This window comes from Grammomys surdaster, unplaced genomic scaffold, assembly GCF_004785775.1.
Source record: "Grammomys surdaster isolate TR1022 unplaced genomic scaffold, NIH_TR_1.0 129, whole genome shotgun sequence".
Lineage (NCBI taxonomy): Eukaryota > Metazoa > Chordata > Mammalia > Rodentia > Muridae > Grammomys > Grammomys surdaster.
Window position 1 is genome coordinate 13,431,785 of NW_021604587.1, and position 18,525 is coordinate 13,450,309.

At 37.3% G+C, this 18,525-nt stretch overlaps 1 protein-coding gene across 1 annotated transcript in view; it reads right to left on the reverse strand.

The window, feature by feature from the left end:
• Positions 1-18,525, reverse strand: part of LOC114610746 (1-phosphatidylinositol 4,5-bisphosphate phosphodiesterase beta-1-like) — a 204,224-nt gene that overhangs the window by 78,595 nt on the left and 107,104 nt on the right. Inside the window, exon 3 of the mRNA XM_028755354.1 lies at positions 4,663-4,758. Within this exon, the coding sequence (XP_028611187.1) occupies positions 4,663-4,758 (96 nt within the window). The remainder of the gene's footprint in view (positions 1-4,662; positions 4,759-18,525) is intronic.

An 18,525-nucleotide genomic window follows, 5' to 3' on the forward strand; every position in this document is an offset into this window, starting at 1 on the left:
GGGAGGGAAGGAAGGAAGGAAGGAAGGAAGGAAGGAAGGAAGGAAGGAAGGAAACAAAGAAATGAAGATAGATAGATTGGGAAGTCAAAAGTTTGAAATTTCCTGCCATCATTATTTTACATCTGTGGTAAAATATCATACCTACTTCGTAGTGTTGCTTTGTCCAATGATGTATATTCATTATTACACAAGAAACAAAAAAGTGTCAAAAGTTTAATCTCTAATGATACTGATCTACCTGCCTATCTATATTTATAAGAACAGAACAAAGAGCATACATTTAGGAAGAATATTTACCAGGGCAAACACAAGCAAAGCATCTGGTTTAAAGAATCAATCAATTCCTGAAGTAGCGACTCTGTAAACAAAGAGAATATAAGAATGGGAGAAGAGGAAAAAATAGAGAGTAGGGTATAAAGAGAAGACAAGGGCTGGGCAGGCTAGGCTAGCAAAGGAGAGAACGAAAAACACCTCAGCAAAATTAACACATTTATTAGAAAGTGCACACATAACTAGCCAAATATAAAAAGCAAAAGCAAAGCACCAGTTCGAGGAGCAAGCCTGTTAGACTGACCCAGGATGAACAGGCAAAAGAGACAAGTAGCCCCCACCAACAGCCTAGAGCAAGAGACCAGAGACCACAGAAACAAGAGGCATGAGCAGAGTTCAAGGAACTGTGGCAAGTCTGTGGTGTGAAAATACTTCCCTGGATTCCAGAATCTTTTGTCAGTATCTTTTAGTCATATACAGAATCAAGCTTTTTCATATTCCAAGAGGAGGGAAAACATCCTTGGCATGATAGGGGGAAAAATCACAATGTCTTCCAAAGACATAAAATTCCAGTGTTGTTAAGACTCCTTCCTCATGCAGACTATAGAGAAAGTGTTTTGATGGGAAATGACAGTAACAAAGAACCCTGTCGTAGCAAATCTAAGAAACAAGGCCCAAATGAGAAAGATCTGCTTAAAAGAAGCCGAGGCCAGCACTGAGCAGTAGGGCCCTAATGGGTGGTAATGAGCTGTCTGTTCCATTGTCAAATCTCCACTCATGCAAGCAAGGTATGGATTCCCAACTAGGTAAAGGTAAGTATTTGCTCCATATGTATTAGCAGATACAACTTCTAGGAATGTTAATGTTTGTTTAAGAAACAAAAGGCTTCCTCTAAGTAAGTAAAGATATTTAAAGATGAACTGTCTCCTCATCATAGACTTTTCAGAACTCCATTACTAAAATAGACTGACGTCATATGGAGAAATCTTAAGCTAGATGGACAAATTACCAAGAACTTGTTTTGAAGGTCCTACGGTGATCATAACAAAGCAGACAGGAAATAATAATAGGAAATCAGTGTTAACTTTCAAACAATAATCCATACCAAAATGTCAAATCATGGGGAGAGTACATATGGTGAGTATCTTTATACATAAATTTGGGGTATAACTTGGTATGTTCTTTTCTGATAGCTCATTTTAGAAAACATAATAAAAATTTATAATATTTATTGTAGCTCCAAGTTAAACACCTTAGACATTCATCAAAAATATTTATAAACACCAATGTGTCTAAAACAATTACAAAAAATCTAAATACTGAAAAATATGAATTTGGTGAAATATATTATGTGCATGTATACCCCTAGTATATAATACTATGCAGCTGTTAAAGTAGTATTTTGATGGACCTTAAATAATAAAGGAAATGTTTAGGGTATCTTACTAAATTAAAGAATGACAGTAATAAACATCATATAGCATAATTCTGTTCTGCAATTAAGTAATGGGAGGAAGTATTCCAAACTCAAAAATGGAAGATTTATGAATGACATTTATTTTTCTTTAGAGTTTTGTATATTGTGTCAGATTGTCAGATAGCCTCCAATACCCACCCTCTGTTCTTCCTGTACTAACTGAACTTGCAATTTTAGCTAGGTGCAAGACTATAAAATTGAGATGAAATTTCCCAGTACCCTTTTGTGTGACTAAGCCAGGCTAGTGGAATTGTGTTGGGTGATACGCCTGACCTCTGGCAATATGTAGAATCCCTTTCTCTCTCTCTGCTTCTTGCTGGTAAGTGACTATGAAGCTGGAGCTGAATCAACCATCTTGGATCATGTGGTAAAAGCTAAGTTTGAGGACACCAGCATAGCATAAAGAGGCCAGTCCCCAAATCACAGGCACCATAGCTGCTCTCCCCAATGTAGCTCAGAGTTGCATGGAATGCCACATGACCGATGTTGCAGGAGATAGAGTCATACCTAACAGCCTCCTTCCAACAAACCATCAATAGTGATGTTTTATTAACTTCACAGGAGAAAATATGATTAAAGGAAATAATAAGACATTTAACTGAAACTTGTTGGGACAAAACCCAACTGTGAGGCTTGCAGTAAAAATAATTCACCAAAATGTTAAAACCACTATGACCACAGACACAATCTACAAGCGTCTTGGCTAACATGTTGCTTCTCCTCTGTGTGATTATTTTTAAACACAAAGAAGAGCTGGACAATAAGATTTGTCTGTACTCTTCTGATGCTTCCCTTTCTTCTGCTTTTCTTAAAGAAAAATCAGCAGGGAAGTAAAAGAAAATAATTCAAGTATAGCACACTTAGGAAATAGTATTAGGGGATATATTCTATGCATTCTACCTACACATTGGTGAATATTTTGGGTAGAAATCACAAAATGACGAACAGGCAGATAGAAAGCTTTTAGCTGAGCTGTCTGCACCTTCTTTGTTTCTGGTGCACAAAGGCCAATTAGGAAAACGATCGTGGAAATCTGAAGAGATAATGAAACAAAAACTTATATTTTCTTTTCACTTGAAGAAGTCAGAGTTTAGTGAGACAGTCGTAGTGCACTTTAATCCCAGCACACACTTTAATCCAGAGGCAGGCACATCTTTGTGTGTTCTAATCCAGCCTGGTCCACAGAGCAAGATACAGAAGAGCCAAGGCTACACAAAGCAACCATGTATCCCTTCCTTACCTCACAAAAAAGAAAAAAAATCTGATATTTACTGTTGAATTAATTACAAAATAGAGCTCACTGAGTTTATATTTTCTTCTGTATTTATTTTCAAAAATTTAGTACAGTATGTTATCGTATTCTTCTCTGTCCCTCAACCCCTTCCAGAGCCTATCCACTCCCTATCAATTCAACCTCATGTTCTTTCACTCTCTTAAAAAACATGAAAAAAGATACTAAAAAAGTGAGTCCAACTTCCCCTGCACAAGCAGTGTGGTTGATATGCCCAGTGACACTCCATTGAAGTAAACAGATTTTTCCTTTTCCCAAACGCTATCATTTGCAAATAATTTCTTGGCTAGGGGTGAGATTTTGTGCCCATTTGCACACTTTACAGAGTTCATCTGTGCAGCTGCCCTACTGTTTCTGGAAAATGCTGTTTCTTTAAAATCATCTAAAACCTCTGGCTCTTACAAGCTTTCTGACCCCTGTTCTGCATAGATCCCTGAACCCTGGAAGGCATGTTAAAGACATCAGATGCAAGGTTAAACACTCTAAAATGTGCCTTCCTATTTTAAATGATTAAGAATAAATTATTCAAACAATAGTCCAAATGGAAAAGAGAAGTACAGAGCAACAGTTCTAAAAGCTATTGAGGCTGGCTTGCATGACAGCATCCTTTTATACACATACTAAAGGCCTAACGATCATAACAAAGAATAGTTGCTCAACTACTGGCTATGAGATCCCCAAAAATCAACTGTCCCCAAGAGAAAAAGCCTTCAAGTTCAGAAGCACAGACTCCTCAGCATGACACTGCTTTGGGAGATAAACAAAATTTTAAAGGAACATTGTAACAACATCTATTCAAATTCTTACCCTATTTGAAATTCCATGACTCTCACATGAGTTTTTGAGCTTTCCTGACTTCTTGAAGGTGATAATCTAAGCAAGACAGGCATGCGGGGAAAGAAGAAGTCACCCAATGGGCCAGGGGTACCTACAGGCACCTGACCTTGCACGGTGATTCATACTTTCTTATCTGTTTCTAGAACAGAATTATTACCTAGAAATTTAAGGTATGATTTGAAAAGGAAAGTTAACTTAGCTGCTAGGAGGCCCCTCGGCAGAGATGATGTCTGCTTTCATCTACACTTTAACCAAACGGATTCTAATTTGAAAAATTATTCAGTTTTTCTTTTCCTTTTTATTTCTAATAATTAAACATTTCACACTCCTTTCTCTCAGCCAAAAAAGTAGAGTATCAAAGTGCAACCTAATAACCAGTGAGGGATTCTGGGGACAAAGTAAATTTGGTAGTGGTATTTATAACGCAATCATTTTGACATTTATGCAAAACAAACACTTGTATTTTCTGGGCTCTTTATATGAACTGAAGACAAAATCAAAATATCCTACAGTAATCTAGTACAGATAATTTGATGATCTCCTGGTATGGTAATTTTAAGTGAAATTTTAAATACAGTGGAAATTAGAGGCTTAACAAACTTGATAACAGCTTAAGGTTAAAAGAATCCCTGTTATGCCCACGCTCCCATTACCAACCTCATGGAATAAGTTTATTTCTACTAAAAAAATGCTGTGAGGTATACTTCACACACATAAAATCCATCAAGATCATTACAGGGTTCAACAGCCTCTCCAAGGCACCATCTTGTGTGCTCTTGGTGCTCACCTGATCCTCACTAGAGAAAGGCATAAACCGATTGCTACAGTGGACATGGATTGCGGGGCACTTGCTTGTCTGGGTGGCAGGATGGAGCAGTGGAACCTTTACAAAGTAGAAGGTAATTATATCACTGGAAACAGCATCCTCACCTGACATTAGCACATTTATAGAGTGTGTTAACTCCCAGTAGAGGATATCAAAGTGAGCCTACCCAACACACTTAGCCTTTACTATATGTGGCTGGTAACTTCTCCATCTTTCCGCCATGTTTTGCAAAGTGTCCAGCCCCATGCTATCAAGATTTTGCAGCTACCAGAATGGTAAGCTAAATGACCATCATTTTTTTCTACTTCAGATTGTCTCAAGCATTTTTATTACAGCAACAAAACATGAACTAACACACCTACCATTTATAATAAGGCTTCTTTGCTTTCTTTTTTTACTTATTACTTTAATCAGTTTAGTTGCACTCCTTATATACTTGTTTGGCTTTTGTCTTGCTGTATTTTATATAAATGAGATTCCTACTTTTAATGCTGTCTATTATTTTACACATGACTTTCTTCAAGCAATATCATGTCAGAGAAATCTGGATGAGTATAATTTCTGCTGTCACTGTGTAGCAAGGCTTTGTGTAGACACATTATTGTTTTGTACGAAAAATCATATAAACATACCATTTTAACTATTTAAAGTGTTAGACTCAGTGCAATGAGTAGTATGCAATGCTGTGTAACCGTAACTTCTGTTTGTATACAGCACCATTTTGGCATCCCAAGTAGCAATTCTGTAGTCATCAAACAACAGTCCCTGCTAGACTCCATTCTATACATTAGCTCTTTTTAGGGACTTCATGTTTGTAGAATCATATATTTTGGCCCATTAACCTAATGACTTCAAATTCATCCACATACTAGAAATTTCCAGAATTCTATTTTTTTTACTAGGTTTTCATGGCTGTGGCAAATATATAAAACAACGAACAAGAGCAAAGACTCTGTTTGCTTCAGAGTTTCAAGATAATGTGACTGGATTAGCTTCCTCACTGCCATGAGGGTCAACTGAAGGCAGCACTTTGGGCTTGAAATGAGCCGGAATATTGTGATGGTGAGATGTGATAGGGAGTGGGTGTAATCATAGCAGTAGGGATACAGACTAAGAGCAAATCTGTGAGCATCAGACACACCCTATGTGACCATGACCCCTTGACCTACTTTCTCCAACCAAGTCCCACTGCCCAGTTTTCATCTCTTCCCAATAATTTTATTAAATTAAGAAGCCATCAGCGAGACACTCCACTGTGAAACTGAGAGCTCCCCAGAATCATTCAGCTCTCAACATCTGAATCTACCAGCTCAAGTCCAAAAAACTACTTTGTAACACTGAATAGCATCACCATGCCTATGTATACCATTTCTCTATGGATTCAGCCGTGGATGGACACTTGGAATTGTTTCAACTTTCAGTCTATTTTGAATTATTCTGCCAGGAGCATAGGGTGTACGTATCTGTTAAAGGCCACGATTTCAACTATTTCCAGAGATTATTCCCACCCAAATCCTAACTCCTAGAAACTCCAGCATCAATTTCTTGGCCATGCCCAATATAGAGATTACCATCTCTTCACATTTTCACCAACCTATAAGGAAAAGAAAATGAAACCCAACAGGTATTTGGGTGTAGTTTTTGAATCACCATGTTCCCCCTTTGATACTATGATTTACTCTGTAGCTCAAAAAATGCTTTAGAATTCATTTTGGAGCCAGGCTGGCCTCAAAATACTGGCCAGCATACATCACCCTCCTGAGTTAGGTGATTCCAGGCATGAGCTATCACATCCTTAGCTCTGCAGAATTTTCATGTGAGTTGGGAGCATCAGTTTTATGGGTTTAGAGACTATTTATATCCACATTTCTCTTGCAGATTATAGCATTCTCCATGTAGAAAGTATCACCTACATCAGCACACACAGTAACAGCAACTGTTGATGTTCATGAATATCTGTGAAATTTTGTGAAACTGCCAGTTCTGATTCGATAGGTTTGAGTTGAGGGTCTGAGAGTTTGCATTTTGAATGGATTCTCAGAGTTAGAGATACAGGTCTTGAGTGTAATGAGGAGTATGAATGCTGAAAAACAGTGCGCTGATATAAACTCAAAGCAAACACCAAGCACAGTAACTTTCTGTTTAAAGCTACCTTACAGTGTGAAAGCCACACTTGAAATGTCCTCACCCCTGTATGTGGCATGTCATCACACACACTACATATGAAGTGACTCACAGTTTTTTCTGAGACCACAAGTAAAGCCAACTCTTTAAGAAGTGTGATGGAATGAATGGTAACGGCAGAGCATATGGTCAAGACTGGCACCATACTTGTCCGCATAAATCCTCCACTCAACCAGCAGTGCATCCCATAGACCCTGTGGTTCACAGAGCTTCCTCACTGCCCTGAGCCTGGATACTTAGCGAGAGGAGACAGCTGGCGGAGCTGTATAAAAGATAAACTTGAGGTGAGTCTGTCAGACTCTCTCGACCTTACTCAGATCACTAAGCAGCAAAACCACAACACTTTATATGCATTTTTTTTCTTGTAAAGCATGTATAATGTCAAAAGAATGTTTACTGAAAAGAATTCACACATGGAACTGTCCACATAATGGCAGGAAGAAGAGATCATCAGATGCTCATTCTATCCTTCCATGCAGTTGTCAGGTTACTTCCACCGCAATGCTGAGACAGATCCATCATACAAAACTCTCTACCAGCAGCAAGGTGTACAACAGGACAATCAGATTGAATGTCATATTTCATTGTTCTCACCTGTGAATGCTGTTTATCCATAGGGGGAAGGTCACCTAAATCAAAGAGTAGCATTAGGACATACAGTAGGATGCTGATGTCTTCTCGTCCTACCTGCTTTTGGAATGGCAAACACCCTCACATGCCATGGACAGTCTACTTTAGTTGTTTCACGTTTGTTAGGTTTTGCATTTGAAACATCAAAGACACTGTTCTTGCTTTGCTTTGCTTTGCTTTGCTTTGCTTTGCTTTGCTTTGCTTTGCTTTGCTTTGCTTTGCTTTGCTTTGTTAACAATCTAGATAGCACATCTTTTCTGAATGTTCTCACTCTCTTTGGTTTTACATATATATAAAAAATCCATGCAAGAAAAAAATAAGTCAAGAGAAAAAGATAAGATTTTCCCAATAAAAAGAAAGTTAGTGAGTTGTGGGTGTTGCTCATTATTCAGCTTATAAATGGGAGGTGAAAAAGAAAGGACAGTTGGGGTTCATCCAAACACCCTCCTAAGGAGCTGAGAGCTCTTCCAGACAATCTCCCCACAGGCATAACAGACACCTTCGAAGGGAGAAGAAACAACCTGCTGACCTTGGGTCAAAACATTGTAAGGATCTCAGGTTAAAAAAGTAAAGGAAGATTTAAACAGTGCCTTGCAGAATACATTTAAAAATGAGAAAAATCATTATAACAAAGGCAGAACAGAAACAGAAAGAAGCAGAGTTTAACTCTGTGGAATAACTCAGATAGCTAAGAAAGCAGCAGAGTTCTGGATCAAGAGGAGCTAGGAATCACTGACTCTACCCATTAAACACACACAGACACACACGGACACATACAGACATACACACACAGACACACACACATGGTTACATGCACGCACATACACACACACATGCACGGACATGGACACACAGACATACACATGGAAGCACACAAACACGTAAATGTACGCATGAACAGTACACATAAATCAGGCACACACATACACAGACATGCACATGCACACACACGCAGGCACTCACCAACAGGAGCATGAGTGTGCACACATACACACAGTTATATAAATCTGATGAATGCAATATAACAAAATGTTAAAAGCAAAACAAGACCTCCTCCAAAAAACTGTACAGCATTGGTTGTCTCCTCATTGAAGACAAACAAAATGAAGCCTTAACACCCAGCTCTCAGACCACAGCCTGCGAATGGAAACATTCTGGTCTCAGACAAAGCAAGGAAGCCAAGAGTCACCAATATTTTATTGGAAAAGGCAGAATGTTTGAAAAGCACTATCCGAGCAAGATGAAAAGAGGGCAAAGCAACTATGGAAAGCATCCTAGTTCAGAGGAAAATAGGAAGATTTTTTTTTAACATCCAAACAAATAATTCATCACAAGGAAAAAACAATTCCTTCTTAAAGTTCTGCATGACCCCAGTCTAGAAGGCCATGAAGCAATGGCTATAAAACAGATCCAAGAATAGTATACCTAATCACACGACCCACCACAGAAGACCACATAGGATAACACAATGGTACCCTTGCTACATCCTCATTATTATAGACTTTGAGGAGCAGAACTGAAGCAAAGTAGAGAAGAATCAAAACAGGATTTGGGACTGCAAGGCCACACAGTGGGCTGTAGGTAGGGAGCACAAACTACATTTCGATACAATGCTGGTAAAAATTGAATACCAGAGACATTGTCCCAGGACAAGATGGAGCCATTAAGCATCAACAATGTAAAATAAATAAATAAATAAATAAATAAATAAAGTAAAATAAAAAACAAAACACAAAAGATACACAATACCAAGACATGGTATTCGATGAAGTAGAAAAGACTGATTAATCTTATGTACCTTAGGGAGGAAATAAATAATAGAACTAAAATTTTAAGACTGGAGAAAGAACAATCTTTCTGATTTTTGTAAAGCTATTCATACTTCCTCTATTTATGAATCTATATGTGTGCCAAGACATAAAGATGGAACAATGTTAATGAAGGTGTCTTAATTTTGATGCTGAAGGTGATTCTTTAGTTGATATTTATATTGTTTTATTCATTATTTGATCTCCGTGTGTATATGTGTGTGTGTGTGTATGCATGTGTGGATGTGCATGTGTGTCTACAAATCTACATTTAAAAATGCCATATGTCAAAAGACAAAGACTGATATTAAGGCCCTTCGCAACCAGTGGCTACTCAGCATTTAAAGTAAGTCCCTGCATCCATCATGGGTAGATTCTCATCCCATTTCCGCACACTTGCAATCCTGGTCATGATGATCTCTGCCTTTTGCCTCCCGTTTGGTCATTTTCACCAGTGTCAGTGATGGCATACACACGATGATCTACATATGGCAATCGCTGCTCCTTCCTCTACAAACTGTTCTTGACTGAATACTACAGATCAAAGAGCAGCTTTGTCCAAGTCTTATACAAAGTTAAAGAGTTCAGAACTGAGATATATCTTGGGCCATAGCCCCCAGTATTTGTACTGTCCCATTTTTGGATCAATTTATTTTCTCACCTTCTCTTAAAATTCCCTTTGTGCAGCCTTTGAAATCCACCAGAAATCAACTTCTTAAATGCAAATTGTCACTGCTTTTAAAACATAATGTTCTAAAAGAACTTTGAAAAAACTCACACTGTCAGGAGCTCAGAAGAGCCAAGTCTTTCTATCAGCCAGTGAGGCTGGGTCTCCTGGCTAGGAAAAATTCCAGGGTGGATGTCTTGCAACAGTAAAACAGGACTTGGCGTGATCAAGAACCTACCTAAATAGCCAGGGACTTGACCACTGATGCCAGCATAAACATTTATTGGTGAATTATGGTTGCCAATCAAAATTAATCATTAGTAAGGTGTTTTTAAAAAATTCATTCTGGTCAAGTTTCTCTTCAAACCTTTAAATTTAAATCCAGCAGATTTAAAAGTAAGCCACTGCTATTTATGTCAGCCAAATAAAGGCAGCCATAAAATTGGAATTAATACTGTGAAATGACTAAATTATCCCCAAAGTCTTTAAGTATGAATTCAATTATTATCTAACTTCTTTTGTTAAATGTTCATTTATCTAGCAATCATGTCTGACTACTTCTAGAAAGCACATTTCCCCCTGTTGCTGGCAACCTCTGTAGTTCATTTCCAGCTAGGTCACTTACTGTGATCAGTCTGTATCAAAGGAGCTGTGACCAATGTACTCTGACATATTTTCTTTCATCTAGCTGGAGTCTATCATGAGTGTAAACTTCCACAAGGAATAGGGATGTGGACCCCACTGTTCCTCACCAGCAGTACAAATGCAGAGATGGTGAAATGTCTGAAGCTTCAGAGGTGACATTTAATTTAGCAAGCTCTTTAAATTTATCTCCTTTAGCAAAACTTGTCACCCCAACTCTGAGGCAGTACAAAAATTCTACAGAATTGTTATCTGGTAAACTTGGTAAGAGGCTGTTTCCCTGGATAGCTCAACAACCTAACGTGGTTAAAATTATGGGGAACAAACAGGAAAGTTGGCTAGGAGTTTGATTTTCCCCATGGTGTGTACTTGAGTAGAGTTAGCAATACACACCTTTTCAAGAAGAATTATGACTGTTTAAGATTTGACACTAAAGAAATCAAAATCATCACAGTTTCACGATGAAGAAACAGAATAGAAATACCCAAGGGTGTTTGCCAGGAGGAATCTGCTCTATTTATTGCATTTCCATAGCCACTGGTCACGTAACAAAGCTGGCCTTACTGCCCTGCCTTTGCTTTCTCTCCCCGTACTGATCCAGGATGCTGTTACACTAGCAAAGCACACAACCTTACTCGTGACAGTGACAGCACCTACTGAAACTCAAGCCTCCTACACATACCCCCAAGGACACAAATACTATCCTCTCTATACACCCAACATCACTTTCCCAATGTGCAGAATTTTTTCCATATAAACATATCCTTATTTAGCACCCCTTCCAGTCTTCCTTGTTCTCCTATATTTTGTTTAGTGCCTCAAACCTGTTCTTTCCAAACCAATGAACACCATTGTCTACCCCAAAGTCTAATGTGATCAAAGCTGTTGAAGGATGTTATGGACAGTGTAAAAGAAGTTTTTCCAGGAGGGAGCACTACACACTTCACATTGTTCTTCCTTCTTTTTCCTTAGAAATCTCCCTCTCCTTCCCACTTCTTCCATCTTCCTCCAAAGCTGTGTAGGTGGGATGTGCTACTTGATAAATGCAGTCTAGTTATGTAATGTGGCTGCTTCTTTACAAGATGTTATAACAAGGGTTACCTTATTTTGTCTCTGTTATGTAATTGGGTTGTACAAGCTTTTAAATCCATTCACCTACATAAATATTAATCTTCTGTCTTGCTGGTTTGATTCTGGGCACTTATGTCTTGTACTTTTTACTTTTATGGGTAACTTTAACTTGCCTTATCTCTTTTTCTGCATTAGGCAAACATTTCACAGTCAAACCGTCTTACTTTCAAGCCATACATGTACCACACTTCTCAGATGAGCTACATAGAAATGTCTCTACTTGAAAGCAGAAGGCACTCATAAAGAAATTAGAGCATGAGGAATGAAGACTAAAGCTCTTAAGAAATATAAATTATTTTCCATAAATACATTTGATCCTAATTTTAAAGCTTTCATTCATTTTGAAATGAAGATCAAAATGAAAAACTGAAAAGAAGAAAAGTGGCTTATACGGGACTGGGTTGTGAACAAAACCTCAACAAATCAGAAATGGCAAAGAAGCCTTAGGTGGCAGCATCATAATGCCAACAAAACAACACGGGATGTGACTAGCCATAAGAAAACTGAAAAAGCCAGAACAAAATCTGCCCCATCTAGTTGATTCCCACACGTCCTCCAGGCTCACTCAGAGGGTCTAGAGAGTGCTGCCTACCACTTGCAATAAACCTTCTTGTAAAGAAAACTTTTTAAACAGAAAACAAAACACAGTGGCATAGCAGGGAACGCATGGCTCTGGCTTAAGAATGTTCAGCATTCCCAGTCTGCACCATGTACAACAATACGCTCTTCTGAGTGAGTAGCATGGGAGTTGGAAAATGCGGTGGCTAATTTCTTCCATATTTGCGTAGGTTTGTTTGCTCTCTCAGCAAAAGGGTACAAGATGCGATTGAGGCCAGTTATGTAAGAGCAGCTCTATAATTCTTTAATGTCTCTCTATGACTCAGACAGTTGATAACAAAATTAGATCAATTATTTCATATACTATTGACAGGAATAAGAAGCTTAAACAGGTTTCACTTTCAAAAAGGGAAGGATCAGAAGTTACATTTGGTTTTGCTCTGGTTTTATTAACTCCTACTTCATGGTCCTGGGACTAAACCTAAAACCTGAGCATGTGTTGATCAACAACCACAGTTGCTACAACAAACTATTCATTTTGAGACATACTGCAAGACATGGGTTATTATGCTGTGATGAAATACTATGACCAAAAGCAACTTGGGGAAGAAAAGGTTTATTTCACTCACAGTTCCATTTAACAGCTCATCATCAAAAGCACTGAGGGCAGAAACTCAAGTAGGGCAGGAACCTGGAGGCAGCAGCTTATACAGAAGCCACTGAGAGGGGCTGCTTGCTAACTTGCTCCTTATAACTTGCTTAGCCTGCTTTTGCATAAAACTCAGGACTATCAGCTCATGGATGGCACCACCCACAATAGGATGGGCCTCTCCCACCAATCACTAAGAAAATGGTTACAGCTGGAACTTATGGAAGCATTTTCTTAATTGACAATAAGTTGAAATAAAACTAGCCAGCATGGCTGCCCAAGCTTAAACTCAAGATTCTCCTGCCTCCACCTGACTAGTGCTGGGAATACCTGATGGTCCAATATGCTTAGCCAAAAGTTAGATTTTAACCATAAGCATCAATATCAGTAGACATTAGAAAGTCAATACCAGGTAACAGAGACATGAAGTTACAGATTATTGTGAGCCACCATGTGCATGCTAGGAATTGACCTCCAGACTTCTCAAAGAGCAACAAGTGCTTTTAAGTGGTGATCCATCTCTCCATTTCCAAGTATTTGATTTTCCCTAAACAAAATGTTCATTTTAGGGGAGATTATTAGGTAATTATTCCAGCCACAGTGTTTAAAACAAGAACAGCAACAATACATTATTTCCAGTCAAACCCTGAACCAACCAAAACTCTGGGTGAATACAATTTTTAACTAAGATGTATCGAGCTTTAATCTATAACTTGCCCATTGGACTGGACAAAAAAAATGTTAAAATTTACCAGAATTAAACTAAAATGCTTTGCATTGTACAAGGAATGTTTAAGTTGTTGTTTGCTGCTTGAAGCTAACTTGTTTTGAAAGCTGATTTTGCCATATGCATGAGTTGTCAATCAAATGAGGAAGTCAGAATATTCCGCATCCCTGCATCTCACTGTGTTGATATGGGAGAAGCCAAAATTCTGTCTTCACTCCCCCATCCTCTGACAGAAATGCAGAACTTATGTTTTCATTTTTGACTAAATAATAAAAACAGTAAGCAACAAAACAGGCTTTGGAGGAAAAGTAATAAAGAAGACCAGTTTGTGAAAAGGCAGCGGAGAAGAAAATGAGGATGTTCTGCAACTCATGGCTCCATTTCAAAGCCACTGGGCTTTATTTCTGATTTTTAAAAGTTCTGAATTATAAAAAGTTCAATGTACAAATGGAACAAATATTAAGACAATCCTCTCTAAAAATACTTGCGTGCATTATAGCATCAAAGTTGACTTCAGTATTACGTATATCTTGCAATTGCCATTGTCATTTCCACCTTTCTCATGACTCAAGTTGAATGATCTGCAGGAACGGTTAACTGGTAGAATCAGGCAAAGTGAGAGGTCTTTTCTAAAATAAAGTTGATAACACTTCTTCAAAGAATGACCAAAGGCATATGTGTACGTATTTTTGAAATAAGGCAAGCATGAACACCATCTCATTTTGTATGGTCCAGGTCATTCATATGTGTGTGTGTGTGTATAATTTCTCAATATTTCTCAGTGGGGAAATTACATAAACTAAAATAAAACAAGTTACCATCATAAAATGTTTTAAGCTGAGTGACTGAGTGACTGCAAATCATTGGGGCTAAGATAGGAGACTGAAGGGACATAATTAATCCCAGTGACTGCTGGGCAAAGGAGGAGAGAGACCAGTGATATAGAGACCTGAGTTAAGCCAGCCAGTGGTCCCAGATGATGAAGTCTACCCTGCTCCCGCTCTTCCAGGAGCCTTATTACGCACTGGATACTGTCCCATAAATTCTACATATGCTGACCTAACAATTCTCAAAACCACTGTACACTATAACCACTCCTATTATCTCTACTCTGTGAGTGTAAAAAGATCAGCATGTAATAGTGGGGTAACACAAGACAGAGCTTACATTCACACTCAGACAGACTGCCCTCACATCAGCTTCCCCAACTACATCACCGTGTTGCCTCAATGATCGCAATAAGATAAAATATTCACAGGACAAGGAAGGATTCCGTTATCCATATAGAAATTATCACTCTGCAAATAGATATCAAGAGTTTTGTTTCTCCAATATCCTCTACTTTGCTTTTAAGTTTGTTCAGCATGAGACAAGTGGCTATATAAAACCCACTCTAGAATTTGGTTATTTCTAAAGTTGTTGGATGAAATTATTCTCAGCAGAATATGTTCATTTTATTAGCAAGACTGAAATGTGAGCATTTCTGGCCCAAGATTTGAGCTAAATATAGCAGTTATATCCTAGTGATGTAGGAGGTAGTGAGTGATATCTTCCTTAGATCTAGGACTTTTAGAGGCATCTATGGAAAGAGAACAAAGCGGAGTTGTTAAACTGCAGGCTCAATAATCCAAAATTTGGCTTGACTGACAGTTGTCTTTATTCACACATTTTTGGGGGGGAATGTGTGCTCAACTAAATAAAGCTTCAGAATCTTCTCAGAAAACAGAATTCTTCCACTAGCATAACTATACTCATAAAACTACTTACTCTAACCAAAGTGGGAGGAAACATTGCCCTCCTTAAGTATACATTTTATTTATTTATGCATGGGTTCAATTACCTCCTACATTAATTTTTTTAATATGAATTTATCAGGAATCAAGAAATAGGGTAGATGTGTACATTTGTTTACAGGATTCATTGGCATTCTTCCAGTGAAAATTATAAAAAAAGGAAGAGCAGGATGGAGACCTGATGAACTTACCATAGAGGTCATAGTCTATATCCCAACAAGTCATTTTAGCCACCCATTCCTGAGAAGCCAATGTAAACAGTGAAATTAATAATATAATTGAAAAGCAGAAAAAAGTAAATTTATTCAATGTGGCCACATTCGGGAGGCAGACAAAGAGACTCAGTGACCTCTCCAGTCAATCTTCAGGTTTCCAAAGTGAAATTAAACTTTAAATATTTGGTACATGTCAAGAGTCCTTATCAAGATGTGGTCCTGTCCACCACAGACCCATCCTTGTTCAGGTGTCAGTCTCATTCTGTGAAATGTTCTGACATGTTATAAATCTTCTTTTTTCTTTTTTTCAGAAGAGAAGTTCCCCCTCTAACTTGAACCTCCTCCTATCAGGAGTTGCCTGTGATGAGAGATATTCTTCGGTCCATTATTTCCATAATCTATAGTCAGAATGAGGGACACATTTGTCTATTTAGAGAAGCTTCATTTCTACCTGGCCAATTACAGAACCACTAAAGAAAACTCAGTTTAGGCCAACAACAGATGAAATTGACAATGAATAAGTAGGGAAAGAATATTACTTTCTTTGAGATGATTTGTTTCCCTGCAATAGATAAGTGATACAATCTCTATGAAAGAAAATATATACAAGAATAATTCAAATAATGCTATAAAATTTGTATCAACCTTTAAAGAATAAAGGTTTATAAAATGTAGCTCATAGAAAACCTAACATTTTACATAATAATAATAATCTTTTAGTTAACATAAATTATGATATATGATTTAAAATTTATAGTACTTGTCATGCATTTATATATATATTTCTTCAACAACATACAAAACTGAAATATGTATCTGTTTTATGAGAAGAGTATGAAGAGCTAAATCTTAAGTTTTATTTTGAATCATGAATGAGAAGCATATGATATGTTAACATTTTATTAATAAAATATTCCTAAATGTTTTAGATTTAATTATTTAATCTTATATGTATATATGCTTATATCTATGTAGGTGCAGCATTTGTCTGTCTGTAGCCTTCAGAGATCAGAGGGCATCAGATCCTCTGAAAATGGATTTACAGATGGTTGTGAGCTAACAAGTGTGTACCGTTGTGGTACCAAACCTTAGTCCTTTGCAAGAGCAACCAGTGCTCTTAACCACTGAGCCATCTCTCCAACTCCTTGTATAAAAATTTAAATTCAGTGTAATAACTATCAAGTCTACATAAAACAACAAAAATATCATGTACTTAAATAGAGACCAAAGAAAAGTCATTTTATTAGATTTACTTATTTTTTCCATAGATTCAAAATTAGAATATTTGATATTTCCAAAGAGTATACATATATTTTGTAACTATATATACATATATACCTAGAAATCCTCTCAAAAAATATTCTTCCTTTCTGTTTCTGATAACTTCTAGTACAGTTTTTTAAATTTTATTCAGCTCTCCTCTTTTTAAAAAAAAAAAATCTGGTCTCCAAGAAACAAGGCTATTTCACAACCTTCTCATGGTTAAAGACCTCTAGTTTGAAAAATGTTCACATTAGTTTTCATCTGCTATGAATCAGAGTCATTAGAAAGGCTTTGATGATAAGCACTTGCCTAAGGGGTGAGCTGTTCTCTCTCACTGCAGAGAATTTTTCACCACTTTGAGTGGCCACAGGTAGTTTCTTCTTCCTCCTCCTCTTCTTCTTCTCCAATAATAATGGCAGCAATTAACATCTATCTAGTGTTTTTCAGATCACGAGTACTTTTCAAATATATTACCTCAAACCTTCACTGAGTTAATTGGCAAAGGCAATATAATGTTGCACAGTAAGGTTCAATTCTAGGTGATTTGATAATTTTATTATTGAAGTTAAAATGAACCCCCAGTAACTGAGATGCATCACACTACTTTCCCATGGCCTAGTAATTGAGTTAGTTTTGGATGCATGACATGCTGGATCTCCTGGGGAAAGGAGCACCATCCAAGCCAAAAACCTTCTCTTGGGCAAATAGAATAAGTCAACCATATTAGATTGAATGTTTCAAATTCTGTATAATGCAAGAACCTTGAGCTATGGTAAAAGAAGATGGAAAGGCAAAGTGGAGCAGTCAGAATATGACATAATCCTGGGCCTGCCAAGCATCCTTCAGGAAAGCAGCCTGACTGGCCACCAAGTCATAACAAAATCAGTGTTGCCTACTTGTGGTTGCTGTTGTGGTTTTAACTGTTTTAAACAACACTCTAATACTTGAGGGACATATATTAACATTCAATCCCAAATCCTAATTTGGGAAATATTTTAAACATTTATTTAAACTAGAAGTAGTAGGTTAGATATAATTTTAACTAACATTTACTTTTTCCTAGGTGGCTGAAATCTTAGAAAGATTTCAATATAATTTACAGAGGCTTTTTAAAGATCACTTTTAAATTAATAAAGTAATTTTAGATTTCTTCTTATACATGCTCTCCCAACTATACTAATGTTGTGGTTTGAGTTAAAATTATGAGTTTTTATATCACATGAAGACTCTCAAATTTTTGAATCCAAAATAAAAGAAATAAATGTTCTGAAATGATCTATAAAAGTGCTATACAGCTATCAAAGATACAGTGAGAGTTAATACAGTGTGCCTATCAAGGTGAAGATTCTGAAGAACAGAAAGATTTTCTTAAATGATCTGCACATTATTCACAGCAAATATACATACTCTTAGTGTAATGAGCTATTAATATATGTGTACAGAGTCACAACTGGCTGGCAATGCAGTACTTTCACGTTTCTTTCTAAAAGTAAATTCCTTATTCAGTTAGGACACGGTTTGAATTTTGACTTATTTAAACTGGGGATTTTTGGCTTA